This window comes from Fistularia commersonii, chromosome 18, assembly GCF_037954325.1.
Source record: "Fistularia commersonii isolate RoL2024-O1a breed Wild chromosome 18, RoL_Fcom_v1.0, whole genome shotgun sequence".
Lineage (NCBI taxonomy): Eukaryota > Metazoa > Chordata > Actinopteri > Syngnathiformes > Fistulariidae > Fistularia > Fistularia commersonii.
The window spans coordinates 15,042,118-15,058,567 of record NC_141301.1 but is presented as its reverse complement, the minus strand read 5'-3'; the positions used below and the strand labels follow the sequence as shown (position 1 = coordinate 15,058,567).

The 16,450-nt window shown below is 48.7% G+C and overlaps 1 protein-coding gene across 3 annotated transcripts in view; it reads left to right on the top strand.

Annotated features, from left to right (window-relative positions):
• Positions 1-1,056: 1,056 nt before the first annotated feature.
• Positions 1,057-16,450, top strand: part of LOC147224553 (CD166 antigen homolog A-like) — a 42,171-nt gene continuing 26,777 nt past the window's right edge. The window contains exon 1 of one of the 3 annotated variants that reach the window (XM_086164490.1): positions 1,057-1,419. In XM_086164490.1, the coding sequence (XP_086020616.1) occupies positions 1,239-1,419 (181 nt within the window). In that variant the 5' untranslated portion in view covers positions 1,057-1,238. Of the gene's footprint in view, positions 1,420-3,657; positions 3,676-16,450 lie in introns of those variants that run through there. The other 2 variants (XM_086164489.1, XM_086164491.1) reach the window with 2 other exon arrangements.

Here is a 16,450-nt window from a genome sequence, read left to right as displayed (position 1 = left end):
CTGTCGCTGTTGCGCAAACACACACACACAAATGCATCCTTTTATTTCCCAGACAGAAAGCAAAGGTCCGGTAATTAGCCGCTTGCTACAACAGCGGTGTACGTCTCATTTAAGCGGGGGGACAGAAATAAACTCCCGCTGACAGTTTATTGAGTGTCGAGGAGGGCGAGGAGGGCCGAGGAGGCCGCCGGCGTGCCGAAAAGGCGCGGAGTTCACATTAATCCACCGCTATCGGCGAAGTCTTTATGCGGATATTAATTTTCCCCCCCGCGTTGCGTTCGAACGCGCTCCCCGGAATCATCGGGAAGTACGTAGAAATGAGAAATGACGAAATCAAAAATTAATCCTTCTTCAATTATTCACGCGGAAACGTCTTTGCTGTAATTAACCGCCGACGTCCTCCCCGAACCCCGTGATCCGTCCGAAAGGCCGCCTGACGTCCCCTGGGGGGGGGGAACGGCTGGAGCTACGAGTGTGTTTGCACGAGTCCTCGAGTGTGTGTTCGGTACGGAGGGGCCACGTGCGCGTCCGCTCAAGTGCTTCCTTTCAGCCGCGTTTAGCCTTTTGTACACTTTCCCTCCTTTACGCCGCCACGACTTCATTTCTGCCGGGATTTTAATCGCGACTACTTTACAGATTATGATCCGGCGTGGAGATAAACTCATAAAATGGCAATGTTGTCGCAAAGACGGACGATTTCTTGGACCGTCCAAAAAAAAAAAAAACACCGTGACATTGGACTGACATTGACGAGAGCGAGTGTGTTCTGAATGAAATGCACATATTGATTTTTTTTTTTTTTTTTTTTTAAGCATCCTTGCGTTGAAGTTACCAGAACCCCCCCGAAATGCGTGTATACAGACAGTTATATTGATTTTTCTCAAATAAAGTGCAAGTCAGTAATTAGTCCTTGTGTGTGCGTGTGTGAGGTTGCACGCTGGAGAGAAAAGTAGGAAGGGGGGGGTCGGAAGAATGAGAGTAAAAGGGGGGGTAAGAGAGGAGGGGTGCAAGGAGGGGGAAGGGGGTTTTAAGAAAATGGGTGTGTGCAGAGGGGGGGTTGCATTTGTGTGAAGGGGGGAGGAGGTGCAGCTGGCGGCGGAGGTGGAGGAGTGGAGGGGCGGAGGGGTGGAAGAGGTGGAGGAGGTGGAGGAGGTGGAGGAGGGGGTGGAGCTGCAGAGGAGGATCCTCCGCCCCGGCGCTCTGCTGCTTCTCCTCGATTACCTGTTCCTCCACAACTGATGCGAGTGCGTGTCCGTGCGCACACACCAGCTCAGCGCAAGACCCGGAACCAGGACCAGACCCAGGACCAGCGCCTGCAGGATCAGCCCAGCCCGGTGGTTTTAACAGGATCCGTGAGACCCGCAAGGATGCACTTGTTGTGTGCCTTCTTCCCGCTCCTCCTCCTCGCCGCCGTCCACGGTAAGCTTTTGTCTCGGCTCCTGGGTGGGTGGATGGGTGCGGGGGGTGCGGGAGGGGGGGGGGGATCGGGGGCCCTGCAGGTGCGGGGGGCCCCCCGCCGTCCGGAGAGGCAGGTGCCGCCGGAGACCAGCCCGGCGCGCCGGTCGCCTCTCCCGGGGAGGCGCGTTGCGCGCAACGCTGGAGGCTCCAGTCAGCCCCGGACAATCACACCGCACAACTTTGATCCGTGTGTGTATGTGTGTGTGTGTGTGTGTGTGTGTCTGCATGCATGTGTGTATGTGTGTATGTGTGTGTGTGTGTGTGTGTGTGTGTGCTTCCTTTATGGAGGGTTGGAATACTACCTATACTGAACTTTTGGCTCCAGCCCTGGTTCTGCAGTGTTCCTGGCGGTAACGGATCCGCCGGTGTTCTTTGTGTTCAACCGGGCTCCTGGACAAATGTAACCTTAGTGAACGCCGGCCGTCATTTGTCCAAACTATTAACAATATAAGCGCTTGGTATGATCTGTTATCGCACAAAGGCTCTTTATCGCACTTTGAATGGTCTTATCTGAGAGCCGGCCCGTCGGCGCCTCACATTCTGCATGTGACGCTCCATTCACACTTGTTTTTCCACATCTTGGATTTTCCTCTTGAGAACCAAAATGAAATGGACGGACGGCTCCTCCCTCGCGGGGTCAGTCACACACCTCCCGGTTTAACGCTGTCGTTTAATTCTCCGCTAATTGGGGGGGACGTTGATCCTCCCGCTCCTGCCATGATGTCATCAAGAGGCTCCACTTCCGAGCGAGTGTGTGCGCGTCGGCCGCCGGTCGGGACGATGACGCGCTCGCTTCCCGTCACGGGCCTCCCGGACTCCGCCGTGCACGTGCGTTCTTTTGTTTCAGCGAGCGCCGAAACCGAAAGTTGATGGAAAACGCCCGCCAAAGGCGTGTTCTTTGTGTCGCTTCTGCGCGCCAACAGGTAGTCCCGCCATGTGCGGCGCCTCTCAGCTAGCTCGCCGCGTTAGCCTGGCGGAAGGCCGGGGGGCGCCGAGGGCGGGACCGGCCTCTCCCCTCTCCCCTCCGCCCCGGTCACGCTACGCCGCTCGCCTGTTGTTGTAAATGAACACCGTCCGTCAGGGAGTTCATTGGGGAGGCGACGTGCGCTCCCCCTTTTGACGCTCTGCTGCAGGACCCGCAAAAGTTCTAGCGGAGAAGGTCGGAACATGTGCGCGTGTTTGCTGACACAACAGATGGCCGGCGTCTTGTTGTTACAAAACGAGACAGGTTGTCAAAATAGAGGTCGTCCTCTCCCGCCGGGAGTGCGTTTCCGCAAGAGAGGATGCACCCTTTTTTTTTCTTTTAATGAAATAAAAAATAAACATTATTGTATTCGGCTCCCGTGAGGGCGGCGCATTCAAGGCCGGCTAGAAGTAAACAACCGAGTCTTAAATCTCTCTCCGAGCAAATAATAAAGAAGGATGCATCTGTTTTTTTTTTTTTTTTTTTTTTTTGTTTTCTTTTCGTGCGCTCCGGTCTCGGCCCCTCCCCCGCGCCTCGGTGTCACAGCTGGTCGTACTCGTCAAGCGAGCGGGGCTCTCCTCGCCGCTAATGGAATAATCTCTGGCGGGAGCGAGGGAGGGGAAGGGGAAAGGGAGGGGGGGGGGGGGGGGTCACTCAATTTCACCTGAGAGAGATTCATTCCCGTCCCTTTAAGTGGATAACGCCCCTGCGGAGGAGGTGAACGCACCTTTCATTCTGGGCCACGTGGGTTTTGTGGAAAGGCCTCCCGATGCGCTTCCGCGTGGAGTTCTCGCCGCGCTCCGTGCAAAATTCAGATGCAAATCATCTCCAGCGCGCCTTGGAATGGAAATCCTGCCGCTCTTAAGATCTATTATTCTCAATCGGTTCGTCAAAGTTGTCTAAAGGGCCGGCCGGAGAGCGTCATCAAATATTAAAAGTTTGAGCGGCTGAAATCGGGGATAAATTTGCAATAAAACACGGATTTATTTGACTAACGGGAGCGATTGAAATAGCACCCGCGATTCCCACGGATGCCCGAACCGCACTTGGCAGCTCACGAGCCCCTCGTGTGCCGAGGGAAGGCGCGAAGTGGAATATTATTATGTGTTTGCAGTTTGCGCGCGAGACATATGCTTTGTGGAGTGCGCGGGGCGACGCGGCCGAGTGGGCGGAGCGGCCATCTGCTGCTCGGATGGCTGCTGGTTTTGTACCCGCCGGTCACCGGAGACCATTTTGAAGTGTCCCCGAGCAAGGTATGGAACCCCTAATTGCTTCCAGGGAGCGAGCTGGCATCCTGCAAAGCACAGCCTTTTGTGTGTGTGCGTGTGTGTGTGTGTGTGTGTGTGCGGTTGAATAAGCGTCATGTAAATGAAGATCATTTGCCATTCATTTATAATAAACTCAAAGTGAGCGAGGTGTGAGAAGCAAACAGATGTTCATTACTCAAAGTTCAGTTTTCTCCTATGCGTGGATAATTATTGCACATGGTGAACTTGCGGCGGGATTTAGCAAGAAAAAAAAAAAAAAGAAAGAAAGGAAGGGTTGGAAATTTATTCACGCTGGAGAGGCAAGTGAGGTTACACCATAAATTAGAGCATTATGGCTGAGAGCCCCCGTGTCGCTTTGCATCAGGGGAGGCAGAATTCTTCGCGGTGCCCGTGGAAGCGGCGGCTTTGCAGCCGGCCCGCGCAGATAACTTGCAATCATCTGCTCATGCAGCAACTCTAATTTAAAAATTAAAAAAAAAAAAGAAGAAAAAATCCGTCCGGCAAACATAAAAAGTTGACGGAATTAACACGGGGGTTGGTATTTAGCGAATCCTCGGAGAAACGATGCTAAAAACAAGCAAGAAAGGATGACGCTCGGCTTGAAAGTTGTCATTTTTTATTTAGTGATAAATGAGCAGGCGACGCTTTCCGCAAGGATACGTTTGCTGCGCGTCTGAGCCTTTGTCTGCTCGGAGCCTCACCCCCCACACACACACACACACACGCAGCGCCGAGCGGGACACACCCACGCAAAAACACTCCCGCGCACTCTTTCTCACCCCCAGCAGGAACCCGAACAGGTGGATTCATGTGGGGTTTAGGGCTGCCGGAGGACACAAGTGTCCCTTTATGGGGCTGTTTTTTGCGAGCAGTTGTCAGGGCGGCGGCGGCGGCGGCGTGTTCCCATCACTCACCCGAGTCTTAACCTGGTTACTAACTTTGGCGAAAACAGCGAGCGGGACCATCTTAGTTGGCGAGCAAAGATTGGGTTCGCCCGTCCGCTGAACTCCCGGGGTGAACGGAGATTTGTGCGGATTTGCCCGGACGGGAGGAAAGGTCATGCGTGTCGGGAGGAATGGCTCGTTCCACCAGAATGGGGCCTTTTGTTCGCCGGCGACACTTTTCCACGCGGAATTATCAGTAAAAGAGCAGCGGGTGAATCTTAATCTTAACGAGATCCCATCTGTTTTTCTAATCTCCGCAAATACAAAAAGTTCATTTTGATCGGACGCAAGCTTTTTTAAAGCGTAAGCCGACTCGCGTTCCGGGTTACCCCGGCGCCGTTATACCGATTTTCCCCATTTGCACACCTCCGGAGATAATAGTTTATTTGTTATCGGAGGGGAGTGGTCGCAGGCCCATTGTTTCAGACATAAAGAAAGGCTTAACAACAGGCGAGAGATGACAGTGCCGTGCAGCGGTGCTTCTTTCTTTATGCGAGGACGCCCCCATTGAGATGCGTGGAGGTATCCTTGGTTTTGGTGAAAGACCAATGGCACTCTGAAATTGGCCGGTCCTTGTTTCAGGGACAAAAAGCGAGGTTGTCGCCGCCCTTTGTCATTGACTCGGCCCCCGGCGCTCGCCGGATTCCTGCGGACTCCCGCCAACTGTATTGTGGGGCCGGCTCTTTTTAAACAAATGAGTGTATGATCACGACTTCTCGCTCCCGCTTTTCTCTTTGTCATTAATATGGAACAGCACACACACACACACACACACACACACACACACACATTACCGCCTGTCTCTGCGCTTCACTTGTGCAACCTGACTTGCAGGAAGAGGCGGGGGGAGGATGGCGCTCGGAGTTTGGGGGGGGTTTCGCTCCTCCATATGAAAAGCCGGTGGCCACACCCATCTTTTACTAGCCCGGGATCTTTGTTCCGATCCTCAATTAGCCGTCGCTGTGTTTTTACGGCTTCCCGGCTCGGGGGATCTGCCTTAAGACGGGCTTTTGTTTTAGAAATGACATTTGATTAAGTTCTTTTTCTCATTAAAATCTATCTTTGAGATATAAATAGACAAAGGAGGCGCCGCAGAGTGTGGCCACATGGGAGTGCCAGCAGCAGGGGTTCCCATTGACTCCTCGGGGCTCTGATATTTATGCATGCACGCCCATAAAGTCATTATTTCTTCCTTTTCACGAGAGCCGAGCGGCGAGACAGGAAGCGTCCATTGTGACGAACCTTTATTTGGATTTCGGGGAGTCTGTCGGGTCGACGCGGCTTTTGTGCGAAAAGTGAAACATTCATTTAAAGCCAGATGACACAGATGTGTGGCTTTTTCTTTTTTTTTTTTTTTTTTTTTTCCTTTCCTTCGAATGTGAATCGGTCTCTGTTCGCTCCTGGAACTTTTTTTTGCGAGGGGGGAATCGGAGAAAAGGCGTTCTGTGTTTCGCGGGGAGCGCAATTTCTCATTCGCGAAGCGTCGAGACGATCCCTGTCATTTCTTCCCGTAGGATCCAACAGAGCGATGTTGTGTCTGCGTTTGACCTCGCCGTTCACATTCTCGCCGTCCTAAAAGCCGTCCCTTTGTGTCGCGCCGCCGCGGGCCATCCCTCCGTCACCGAGCGCGGCGGCGGCGGCAGCAGGAGGCCGTGACGCCCGCGGGCCGTCTCGGATTACGTGCCGCTCGGGTTGAACTTACGGGGGGGAACGTGGGAGCCTCCCGTTTCTCATGGGATGGCAATAACTATCATTGGAATTGAAGATCCGCCTCGCGTAACGCCGAAATAAGAATGCCGATACAGATTAGCCGGCGGATTCGTCTCTCCGGCTCGGTCGCTTATCGTTCCACGGAGACGAACGTCGCTTCCGGGGGAATTTCTCGTGTCTCGGGAGGTCAAACCGCACCGCGAAGCAAACGAGCGAAAGAGGTCGGGAATTAGAGAATAATCCAAATGTTGTTCGAGGGCAGGACGGTTACAAAACTCCTGCCGGGATCAGAAGTTTCCAACCCCCATCAGCAAGTCCTAGGTGTCCTCAGCAGCCTCCATCCAGCTACATAGGAACATATAGAAATTGGAAATATGGATTGATAAATGATTATTAGACCTTCAAGGTAAGTTCTTCACGCGTTTTTCTTTTTTTTTTTAAACCTTCTCGATCAAACCCCCCCCTTTTTTTTTTTTGATTCAAAGAAATCATGCAGAGTCGCTCTGCACGGCAATTACCGGCGGAGCGGGCGTCGGACGCGTAATGAGACGTTTCCCGTCGCTTCCGAGCGTTGGGCTTCTCCAGAAGAAGGCCAAGCCGGTGAGCCCGAGCGGCAATTAGACCTGATTCGTAATTTTTCCGTGCCGACATCCGGAAAGGTCAAGTGGCCTCCTGTAAGGAGATGGAATTTTCTTTTTTTTTTAAAGCGACTCGGAGCAAAATAAAACATAGTGACTTCCACGCTGATCTCGGGGAACGAGTCCCCATTGGCTCCATTTGCTTCAGACCGCGGTTGTACGCTAACACGGCTAATTTACAGATGGAGAAATCAGAGAAATAAAGAAGCTGGACTCCTTTACGCCACCGTTTCCTTCTCCAACAAACCACAGTGGAGACAAAGGTTTTTTATGAATAGCACCGTGCCGTATCTCCATCGTTGGATCCCCCGACGAGCGGAACGGTTTCTCCGAAACTAGCTTTTGCATCTTTCTAAATATCAGAGTGACTTTTGTGTGCATGCACGGTATTATTGTTTCACAGGCGGGTGTGGAGCGGTTGATTGAATCGCCCGTCCAAGGTTAAGCGTGCTCCGGCAGAAACCCCTGATGTTAATTTGAATGTGGGAGGTCACTTTGCAAAAAGAAGGAACCGATAGTGAAAGATGAGCTGTGATTTTGTATTTTATTATTCGGGGGGGGGGATCCCTGAAACGGCCGCTGGGTGACGAAGGGTTTGCGCGTTCGAAAAAGGCCGCAAGGCCGGAAACAACCGCAAACCAAAGACAACGTTGGGGTTTCGCCATCGAATTCCCTCTCGGGGCCTTTTAAGATAAGATAATGATACGATATTGATCCCCATAGGGGAAATTCTTTTGTCACAGAAGCCCAACAATAACAATAGATAAAAATAAAGGGGACGATTAAAAGGACAAAGACGACAACAGGATCTCTGTGGAGGTTCTCAGTCCTCCGGATGGTGGTGACGTCTCGTCGAAATCTCCTTGGCTCCATGAGGGCAAGATGCTGAAACCCCCGGTTGCACCCGAGGATCCTCGTGTGTGTGTGTGTGTGTGTGTGTGTGTGTTAATAGGTGAATGCGATCCAGTTTAAAGTGCTTTAAAACGGCAAGGTGTGAAAGCGCCGTATAAGTGGAGACCATTGAATAGGTGCAAGGTCCTAACGGTGTTGAAAGAAAGCGATGTTAGCTCATCTATTTGCTGAATAAAAGCAAACTAATGATGGCGTTCATGCGGAGAGGCAAGAAGAAAAAAAGATAAATATACAAATGATGTAATCCCCGCCGTCGCGGTTCCGAGCTAGCGCCGTCATCCCGGCACGACGTGGCCCCGCGGGCGGCATTTTTGACCCCCGCGTGGGAATTGCGTCGCCCCCGTGTTCCCCGGCAGCCCGCCAAAGCTCCCCTCCGACACACACAAAAAAAAAAAAAACACTTTGTGGACACAAGCTGCAGCTCATCTGAGTGTGAAGTTCCACTGAGTTATAAAACAAGACAAACAGGCGGCAGCCAGGCAGCCAGAAACGAAGCGCTAATGGCCCAAAAAGTTGTTACGGTGACAGCTGGGGTTTGAGCGGAGCCCTTCGTGCGGGACAGGCGGTACGGACTGAATGAATAAATGAATGAATGAATCGCATAGAATTTGTCACCGTCTTTTCAAGTGTGAAAGGATATTTCGTCGGCTTCGCTCATAAAAGCTGCCGCAAAACCGTGCAATTATGCTTTCAGCGAGTTCACCGAAGGGAAGGGGTGGAATCGCGGCTCCGTGCAGGATAGAACGCCAAGATGAGCTGCAGCTCACTCGGACAATAAAAAAACCACGGGGGGACGACCGGGTGCGTCGTATTTACCGGTTCCAGTTTTTTTCTTCGAGCTCCCCTCCCGGTGCCGTCGGCACCGACGAAAACACATTGGAAATGAGCCGATCGGGTTCGGCCCCGATAAGATTTCACCAGGCAACCAGACGCCCCTGTTTGCGTGTCCCCCCTGCTGGGTTCTGTTGCCGAAGGCGTCGGTATCTGTCTGACCCGGCGCCGCGGGAGGACTCCTCCCCCCTCCGGAGACCCTCGCATCGGCGGGTTGACTCACTTTGCTCGCAGGGGTTGGCGTTTTCAGACGCTACCCGTTTTTACTCCCAGACTGGAGGCCACGTTGCACGTATCGAACCGGAGACGCCGGCGCGCTTTTTTTCCTCTTTGACTTTGAAGGTTTTGAAGATATTTTTGTGCGGCTGGTGTTCGTTTCTCTGCCAAGTAAAACCCTTGGCTGAATCCGTTGGGCTCTTGCAAAATGCGCTTGTTCTGAAAGGCGCAAAAAGCAGAGGAGAGAGGGTGAAGGTGTAGAACTCCAGGCCCTATACTTAAAAGCACTTATCGTGATGTATGGCTTCTATTCATGTCCTGATGGAGGAAGAAAATGTAATAGCCCTCTGCTAATGAAATTATTCTACCTTATAAGTCAATGCACTCAAGACCATGGTGACAGATGCTGAATTACATAAACTAAAGAATGGATTTCATGATGCACAAACAAAGGAAAGAAAGGAAACACAACACAATTGATTTTGTTTAGCATGACAGATTTATCTGTTTTACGTCAGTGAAGAACGAAGATAACGCAATTATTGGCCCCGGCTTCGCCAAAAGACAAATGGTCTTTAGGAAATAATCTCGCAAAAAGCAAGCGTGCTTTTCTTTGCGCAGGACGCAATTAAATCACGCCGGTAATCCAGCCTGGCATCCGCTTGGGGTCTGAGAGACGCAAGGCGACGCGTCCGGATACTCCCTCGAAGCGGCGTCCGTCCGCCGCTATAACGTTCGAAGCCGAGCAGATTATTTCCGCAAGGAACGTAAATCCTCCGTGCGCATTCCGTGTCCTCCTCTGTTTGGCCTCCCGGACCCTCCGGAGCCGAACCAGAAGCTTGAAACCGCCTCTTAATACCGTCCGCTTCGTTATAGAGCCTGGATAAAGAACATTGTTTTATTGCACGGTTCCTATTCATCATTATAATGACGTTTACACCCTTCCTATCCAAATGCACTGCAGACAGTAAAATAGGAATTTCACAAACGCTTTGAATCTTGATTCTTCGGATCGCCGTTGCCACCATCGCTACTCTTTGATGCCAAAGAATGACCGATGACCCCGGGTGAAAACGTACAAATGGACGGCGGTTCACTCTTAACGGCACAATTCCTACATTAAAGATACCGCGGAGTGGCGTGCGTGAAATTCAAACAGTGGTAAAAACTCCATTAATCATTCATTTTGTGTTGGAAATAACGTGAGTCTGCACTTCACGCTGCGGCTAATGAAGCACTCAAAGATCGATAAGTGGCTGCATTTTTTTTTTTTTCTTTTTTTCGTTTACGCATGTAAGTATGCGGACGGGCTCCGGACGAATGAGCTCCTAGTGGGTTTGTCTCCGGCGTCGTGGAGAAAAAGTCCATTTACCTCCGGGTCGGGGCGTGTTGTGACAGCAGGTTTGTTTGGTATCCTCAGGCGCCACCTGCAACTGTGATATGCTCGTACAGATAGCACAATACCGACGTGCTCCCCCCTCCGGGATGTTTGGGCTGCAATTGTTCAAAGCTGGGGGGGAGTTTGGGTTGGGGGCAGGGACGGGACGGGACGGGACGGGACGGGACGGGACGGGACGGGACGGGACGGGACGGGACGGGACGGGACGGGGCGGCGCTTCTTCCCCGGCCGCAGAGCACATGTGCTGCAGGCAGACTGACGGGCAGGTACAAAAAAAGAAAAAAAAAACACAAAAAGAACAACCGCAGCTGTGTAAATAGTCAATTCTGTGGACGCCAGCCAGCGCCGAGAACATCGCCTGCTCTTTCCGTGTCTCCGCGTTGATTCTATTTCCGTTTAATCCGAAAGTTTCTTTCAGGCGGATATTTTAGACGCTTAAATCCTGCAGACAAAGCCGGGATGATTCGATTGTTTTGTTGATTGTTCAAATAAAAAAAAAAAAAATTAAAAAAATGGCGTTAAAACCACAAGGTAAGATTTGCATTTATGCAACCTGTCTGCGATGTGGAAAGAAATCCGCCCCGACGCGTCCGCCATCTCACAAAACAAAGGTTGGTTGAGGTTTAGTTTAAAAAGGCCCTTTAAGTTAAAGAGAGAAATTCAGCAAAAAGGGCCGCGTTCAAATCACGATTGTTTTCTTCTTACAAGAGGAACAAAAACTGATATTTTTCCAGCGCTCTAACTTTAAATAAGCCACGGGGTTTACTAATTACTCAGAGTGAATGGCAGATTTACTGAATGGTCATGAAACACTTGAAAAGTACTTTGTTTTATGCAGTTAATTGCACAATTGTTTGCCTGTTGACTCATTTTTGCATGAAAAGTGAACCGTTTTAATGTCCTTAAAATAAACAAACCGGTGCTAAACGATGACCCGCCCAGATGGATCGCCAAACCAGCCCCGTGTAAGTAGGAAGCGACGACGCCGCGCGCCGGAAAAGTCACCTATTACATATAAAATGCATGTATTCGTTCCATAAACGCTCCAGAAAAAGATCCGTAATTACATTTTGAATGCGTAGGACGCGGCGAGGAACTGATCTTCTGCCGCGTCTGCCGGCGGCAAAAGGGGTAAATCGAGCGACGAACGCGGCTGATCTGGAAACGGCGCGAAAAGACGGCTGTCGACGGATGACGAGCAACACAGAAACCCCCCGTGGCATTTAATATATGAATAGAAATTGTCTTGAAAACACAGGTTTATCAGATGAGCGCCAGCCTTTACGACGCGGCGCCATGTTGCTTTCAGACCACGAATCGGAAACGCAGTTCCGTTTCTGCCGGGGAAAGTTACGTTTTTTTTTGTTGTTGTTTTCTTTTACGATTGAAACCGTCACCGCGGGAGGTTTCGGTTGATGACGTCACAATAGCAACGGATGCTCTGGCGACTGGTGTGAGGATCGAGAGCCGCAGAGCTGCATGGAAGCAACCGGTGTTCTTCTCTTATTCCGACGACATCCATCCGTCGGTCCATCTTTCGCCGCTTTTCGCAGCCGAGGCTCAGATTCCCTCTTCCTCGCCACGTGGTCCAGCTCTTGGGTCTTCTCTGGAGTCCATGCCTGGAACAGCTCCCCCGGGAGGCGTCCAGGAGGAATCCCGAGCAGACGCCCGGGCCACCCCGCGGGGAAAACTCTTTTCGGCCGCTCGCATCCGCCATCTCGTTCTTTCGGTCGCTACCCGCGGCTCGTAGATGGACCGGTAACTTGTCGCGTGGAGTCGGCATCGCCGCAGACGCTTGTCCGTTCCCCCCGATCCATCCTTCCCTCACTCCTGAACAAGACCCCGAGATACTTGGACCTGGTCCCGGACCCGGAGCTGGTGGGTGCAAATCCGGCACCACGTTTTTCGGATTCGGGGGCGCCGATCCTCATCGACGCTCGGCTGCGAGGAGTTCCAGTGAGAGCGGGAGATCACGGCCTGATGAAGCCGACAGACAAGACACATACACAGATAACCTGGCAATATGCACTCTTTTAATAATTTGCATTCTGCTATTATTATTTTAAAATATTTTTAATTAAGATAAATATAAATAAATAAAATAAAATAAATTTAAAAAATTCAATTAAATGAAATAAAAAATACAAGTATTTTAAAGTATTTAAAAATAGAAATTTATAATTTTATTTGGCTCATTTCATGTCACCGTGGGATCGTCAGAAATATCTTCTAGATTCCTTTGTATGTCCAGTGAATTCAGAGAATTTGACAACAGCGCTGGTTTTGACTGTGAATCCCAGCGAGCTCGGCAGGCGTGTGGAAAACGCATCCCATCAAAGATACCCGACGAAGCTTTTTCGTTCATAATAGTGGCGACGTGGCGCAGGAGCGTTCCCGGTTCCATCGCCGAGTGTGTCCAAGTGTTGTTGAGCAAAACGCCGAACCCCTCGCTGTTCCTCTGACGGCAGCCAACCGCTCATTTTCCATCCATGATGGCTTAAAGGCAGAGAAAGAATTTCCTCATGAGGGGCTAATAGCAGGTACATTATTATTATAGTTGATAACACCTTGGGGGAAAATAATCCTTCAATCAAGTGTTCTTGCCTGCACAAAGAAAAGCAAGAATGCATGGAAGACATTTTCTCCTGCGTAGAGTAGATTACTTTTTGCTCTTTGGCAAAAAGTACTTTTCTTAACTTTAGTGTCAAGTATAAATCAAGAAAGGCATCGCAGCAACGCCCGTCGCGTCTTTGAGTTAAAATAGCCGCAACAGGAGTGACAATCAGACTCGGCGTGGAAATAAAGGTGTTACTGTAATTTGCCGTTCAGGGGGGAAGCGTGATGTCACAAGGGGTTTGATTCTCCTCCGCGACCAATTTCCCATACGATACGAATCAACGGTGAATTTCGAAGGGAAGGTCGACGGGAGCTCTTCTGAGAATGCGGGAGCTCCTCTCGGCCGAGTTACGACAGGAGCCGCGCAGGTTCAATAATGGTATCAGGATCCCTGTAGTTAAAGGTTTAAAGGCTTTGCGGCGCTGCAGAAGGTTATCAAATTTCCTCTCCACAAAAGCAACACTTGACACGAACTAATGACAGAAACTGGCTTCTTTGGCGCTTTCAGAATAAGAACGTAAAAGGACTCCTTGTTTCTATTAAAAGGAAAAGTCGTTCCTCCGGGCTGATTCGTCACAAAAGTGTAAAATACAAAAATCGCCCAACTTGAGTGCAACTTTTAACATAACAACCTGGTCATTTGCATACAATCTTTCCCACTGTATTCTGTCAGAGCCTATTTGTTCAGCTCAGCAGGCGGACTGATTTCAGTCTCGACCCATGCTACCTTCTCGGCGGCGCCGGACGTTCGAGACCGGCGGACAAAGTGGATTGCACTTTGGCGGTGCTGCGTAACAATGTCCACGGGCCCTCGAACCCCACCAGCGATGTGCACGGCTTGACGCGAGTGGAAGTCGGAAAGTGGCCGAATAAATTATTTCCACTTCCCGCATTCAATTATAATTAGCTTCATCTGCGCCGAAGAGGGAATTGGGATCGTACCTCCCCGTTTTCCGTCTAATCGGAAACTATTTGATAATCCCATTTGCCCCGCGCGCCGGCGATTGCCTCGTAACCCCTGCCACTTTCTGATTGCTTTAAAACATGGGGGAGGATTTAATATCATATTCTATAAATTCTTACTTGGGGAAAAAAGAAAAAAAAAATCATTTATTTTGGCATACAAGCCATTAGCATCTGGGAGAACGCTAAAAAAAATAAAAAAAAATAAAATTATTTTGGCATTCAAGCCATTAGCATCTGGGAGAACGCTAAAAAAAATTAAAAAAAAAAATATTTTGGCATTCAGGCTGTTAGCATCTGGGAGAACGCTAAAAAAAAAAAAAAATCATTTATTTTGGCATGCAAGCCATTAGCATCTGGGAGAACGCTAAAAAAAAAAAAAAAAAAAATCCATCCGGTTCATTCAAGTGCGGCCACTCGGGCGGGGCCGGCTCCTCCGCAAACAGGAAAATGAAGTCACCGCCAAATGGTCGGGGCATGTTACATTAGGAAGGGTTAATGGATTGGCGGGATGAAGTCGGCTCGCCGTGCTTTGTTAATGGCCTTGTGTTCCCTTTAATGGCCCGTCGTTAATGGGAAGCGGCGGATATTTAGAGTCAAGACCGCGCGCTCTCCTATGATCGAAATTCCACGATCTGCCCGCATTAATCCGACGGTCCCGGTCCCCCCGGTTCTGAACTCTTGGGATATATTATTCATGACATAATGGACGTGATTCCTGAGTGCACTTACCACCCGATGGCTCGCGCAGGCGGCGGCCGGCGGACCCTCGCAGCTCAAACGTCGATGTGATTTATGACTTTTTTTTTTTTCAGATACCCGTGCGGTTGAGTGTTCGGAGGACGTCGTTTCGTAGACTAATGATCGCGCTTAGGATCAATTTCTTGGAAGCCTTATGGCGGGTCATTTAGAGGGGGATAATCTCCGTTCTTGTAATGTTGCTTTTATCCCCCCCATCTGTCTTTTCCTGAGACCGCTGGAAATATGCTGACAATGCTTCGGCGTGAGCGGCCCTTTTTTCTTCTTTAACTTTCCAAATCATAGAAATTCCGTGTAATCAAACCCGTTGGGAGGGCTAATTTATTCCTTAAATGATTCAGTACCGACAGCGTATTTGTTTGATTCGATAGCCTCGCTGACAGCCCACCACGATATTTAAATCCAAGTCGCATTGTTCCCCGTGGCTGTGCCGTCAGTGTTTTGAGATCCGGAGAGTAATTGCAAGGAACTTTACGATGATTTATTTAAAAAAAAAAACACACTCACACACACACAACCCTGGATCTGTTGATTTCTTTAAACTATATGAATCCCACTCACTGATCAAAGAGAAAGTCTAACCGTTGACTGGATTTTGGCTCTCGCTACATTTCTATGTGTTCTGTCTGCTCAGTAACTCCGATGTTAGACACTATTACTGTCGAAATTTCGCCCCCGGGGTTTATTCTATGAGATATATGGCGCTCTAACTCATAAAAGAGCCATTTACAGAAAAAGGAAGTCTTGGATACGAACCCAACATCACAAGATGTTACTTCACGGGTTCGTTTTTTCGTAACGACTTGCTCGGACAGCGTGTTGTTGTCGCGGAGAAGAAAAGGGGAATAAACAAGATGCGATGAGCTTTCGAATCAACAAAAAGAAACATATTTACGACGGCGAATTGGTATATATCCATTTTGCTTTTTTATCCGGCCCGCCAAATTATTTTCTTTGAATATTTTCAATCAATTTTGTTAAATTTAATATTAATATTTAATATTTTGTTTGATTTTGTGTGGATGATTACATACAAATTAATATCGATACATTTATATGATTTTAATGATTTTAAAGATGATATCAAATACCAAAAATTTTGGTAAAAATTTGGTAAAAATGGTAAAAAAAATCCATTTTGTTTTTTTATCCAGCCTGCCAAACTATTTTATTTGAATATTTTCAATCAATATTGTTAAATAATATTAATATTTAATATTTTGTTTGATTTTGTGTGGATGATTACATACAAATTAATATTGATACATTTATATGATTTTAAATGATTTTGAAGTTGAAATCAAATACCAAATATTTTGGTAAAAATTTGGTAAAATTGTAAAAAAAATCAATTTTGCTTTTTTATCCGGCCTGCCAAACTATTTTATTTGAATATTTTCAATCAATATTGTTAAATAATATTAATATTTAATATTTTGTTTGATTTTGTGTGGATGACTACATACAAATTAATATTGATACATTTTTTATGATTTTAGTGATTTTAAAGTTGAAATCAGATACCAAAAAATGAATATTAGACAAATATTAAAAATAAATAAATGAAAATATCCAAACAGAATATCATTAAAAAAATATATGTAAATTGAAATTTTCATTTTGGTCAATTTACATGATACCTAATTGGCCCGCGCATAAAAATTAAATAAGAAATCTGGCCCGCAGGCCAAGATAATTGCCGACCCCCGGCATATATGATTGTCCAAATCTTCTCGTCTGGGAAACTGGACTTGAATTTCTTCACTTGAAGA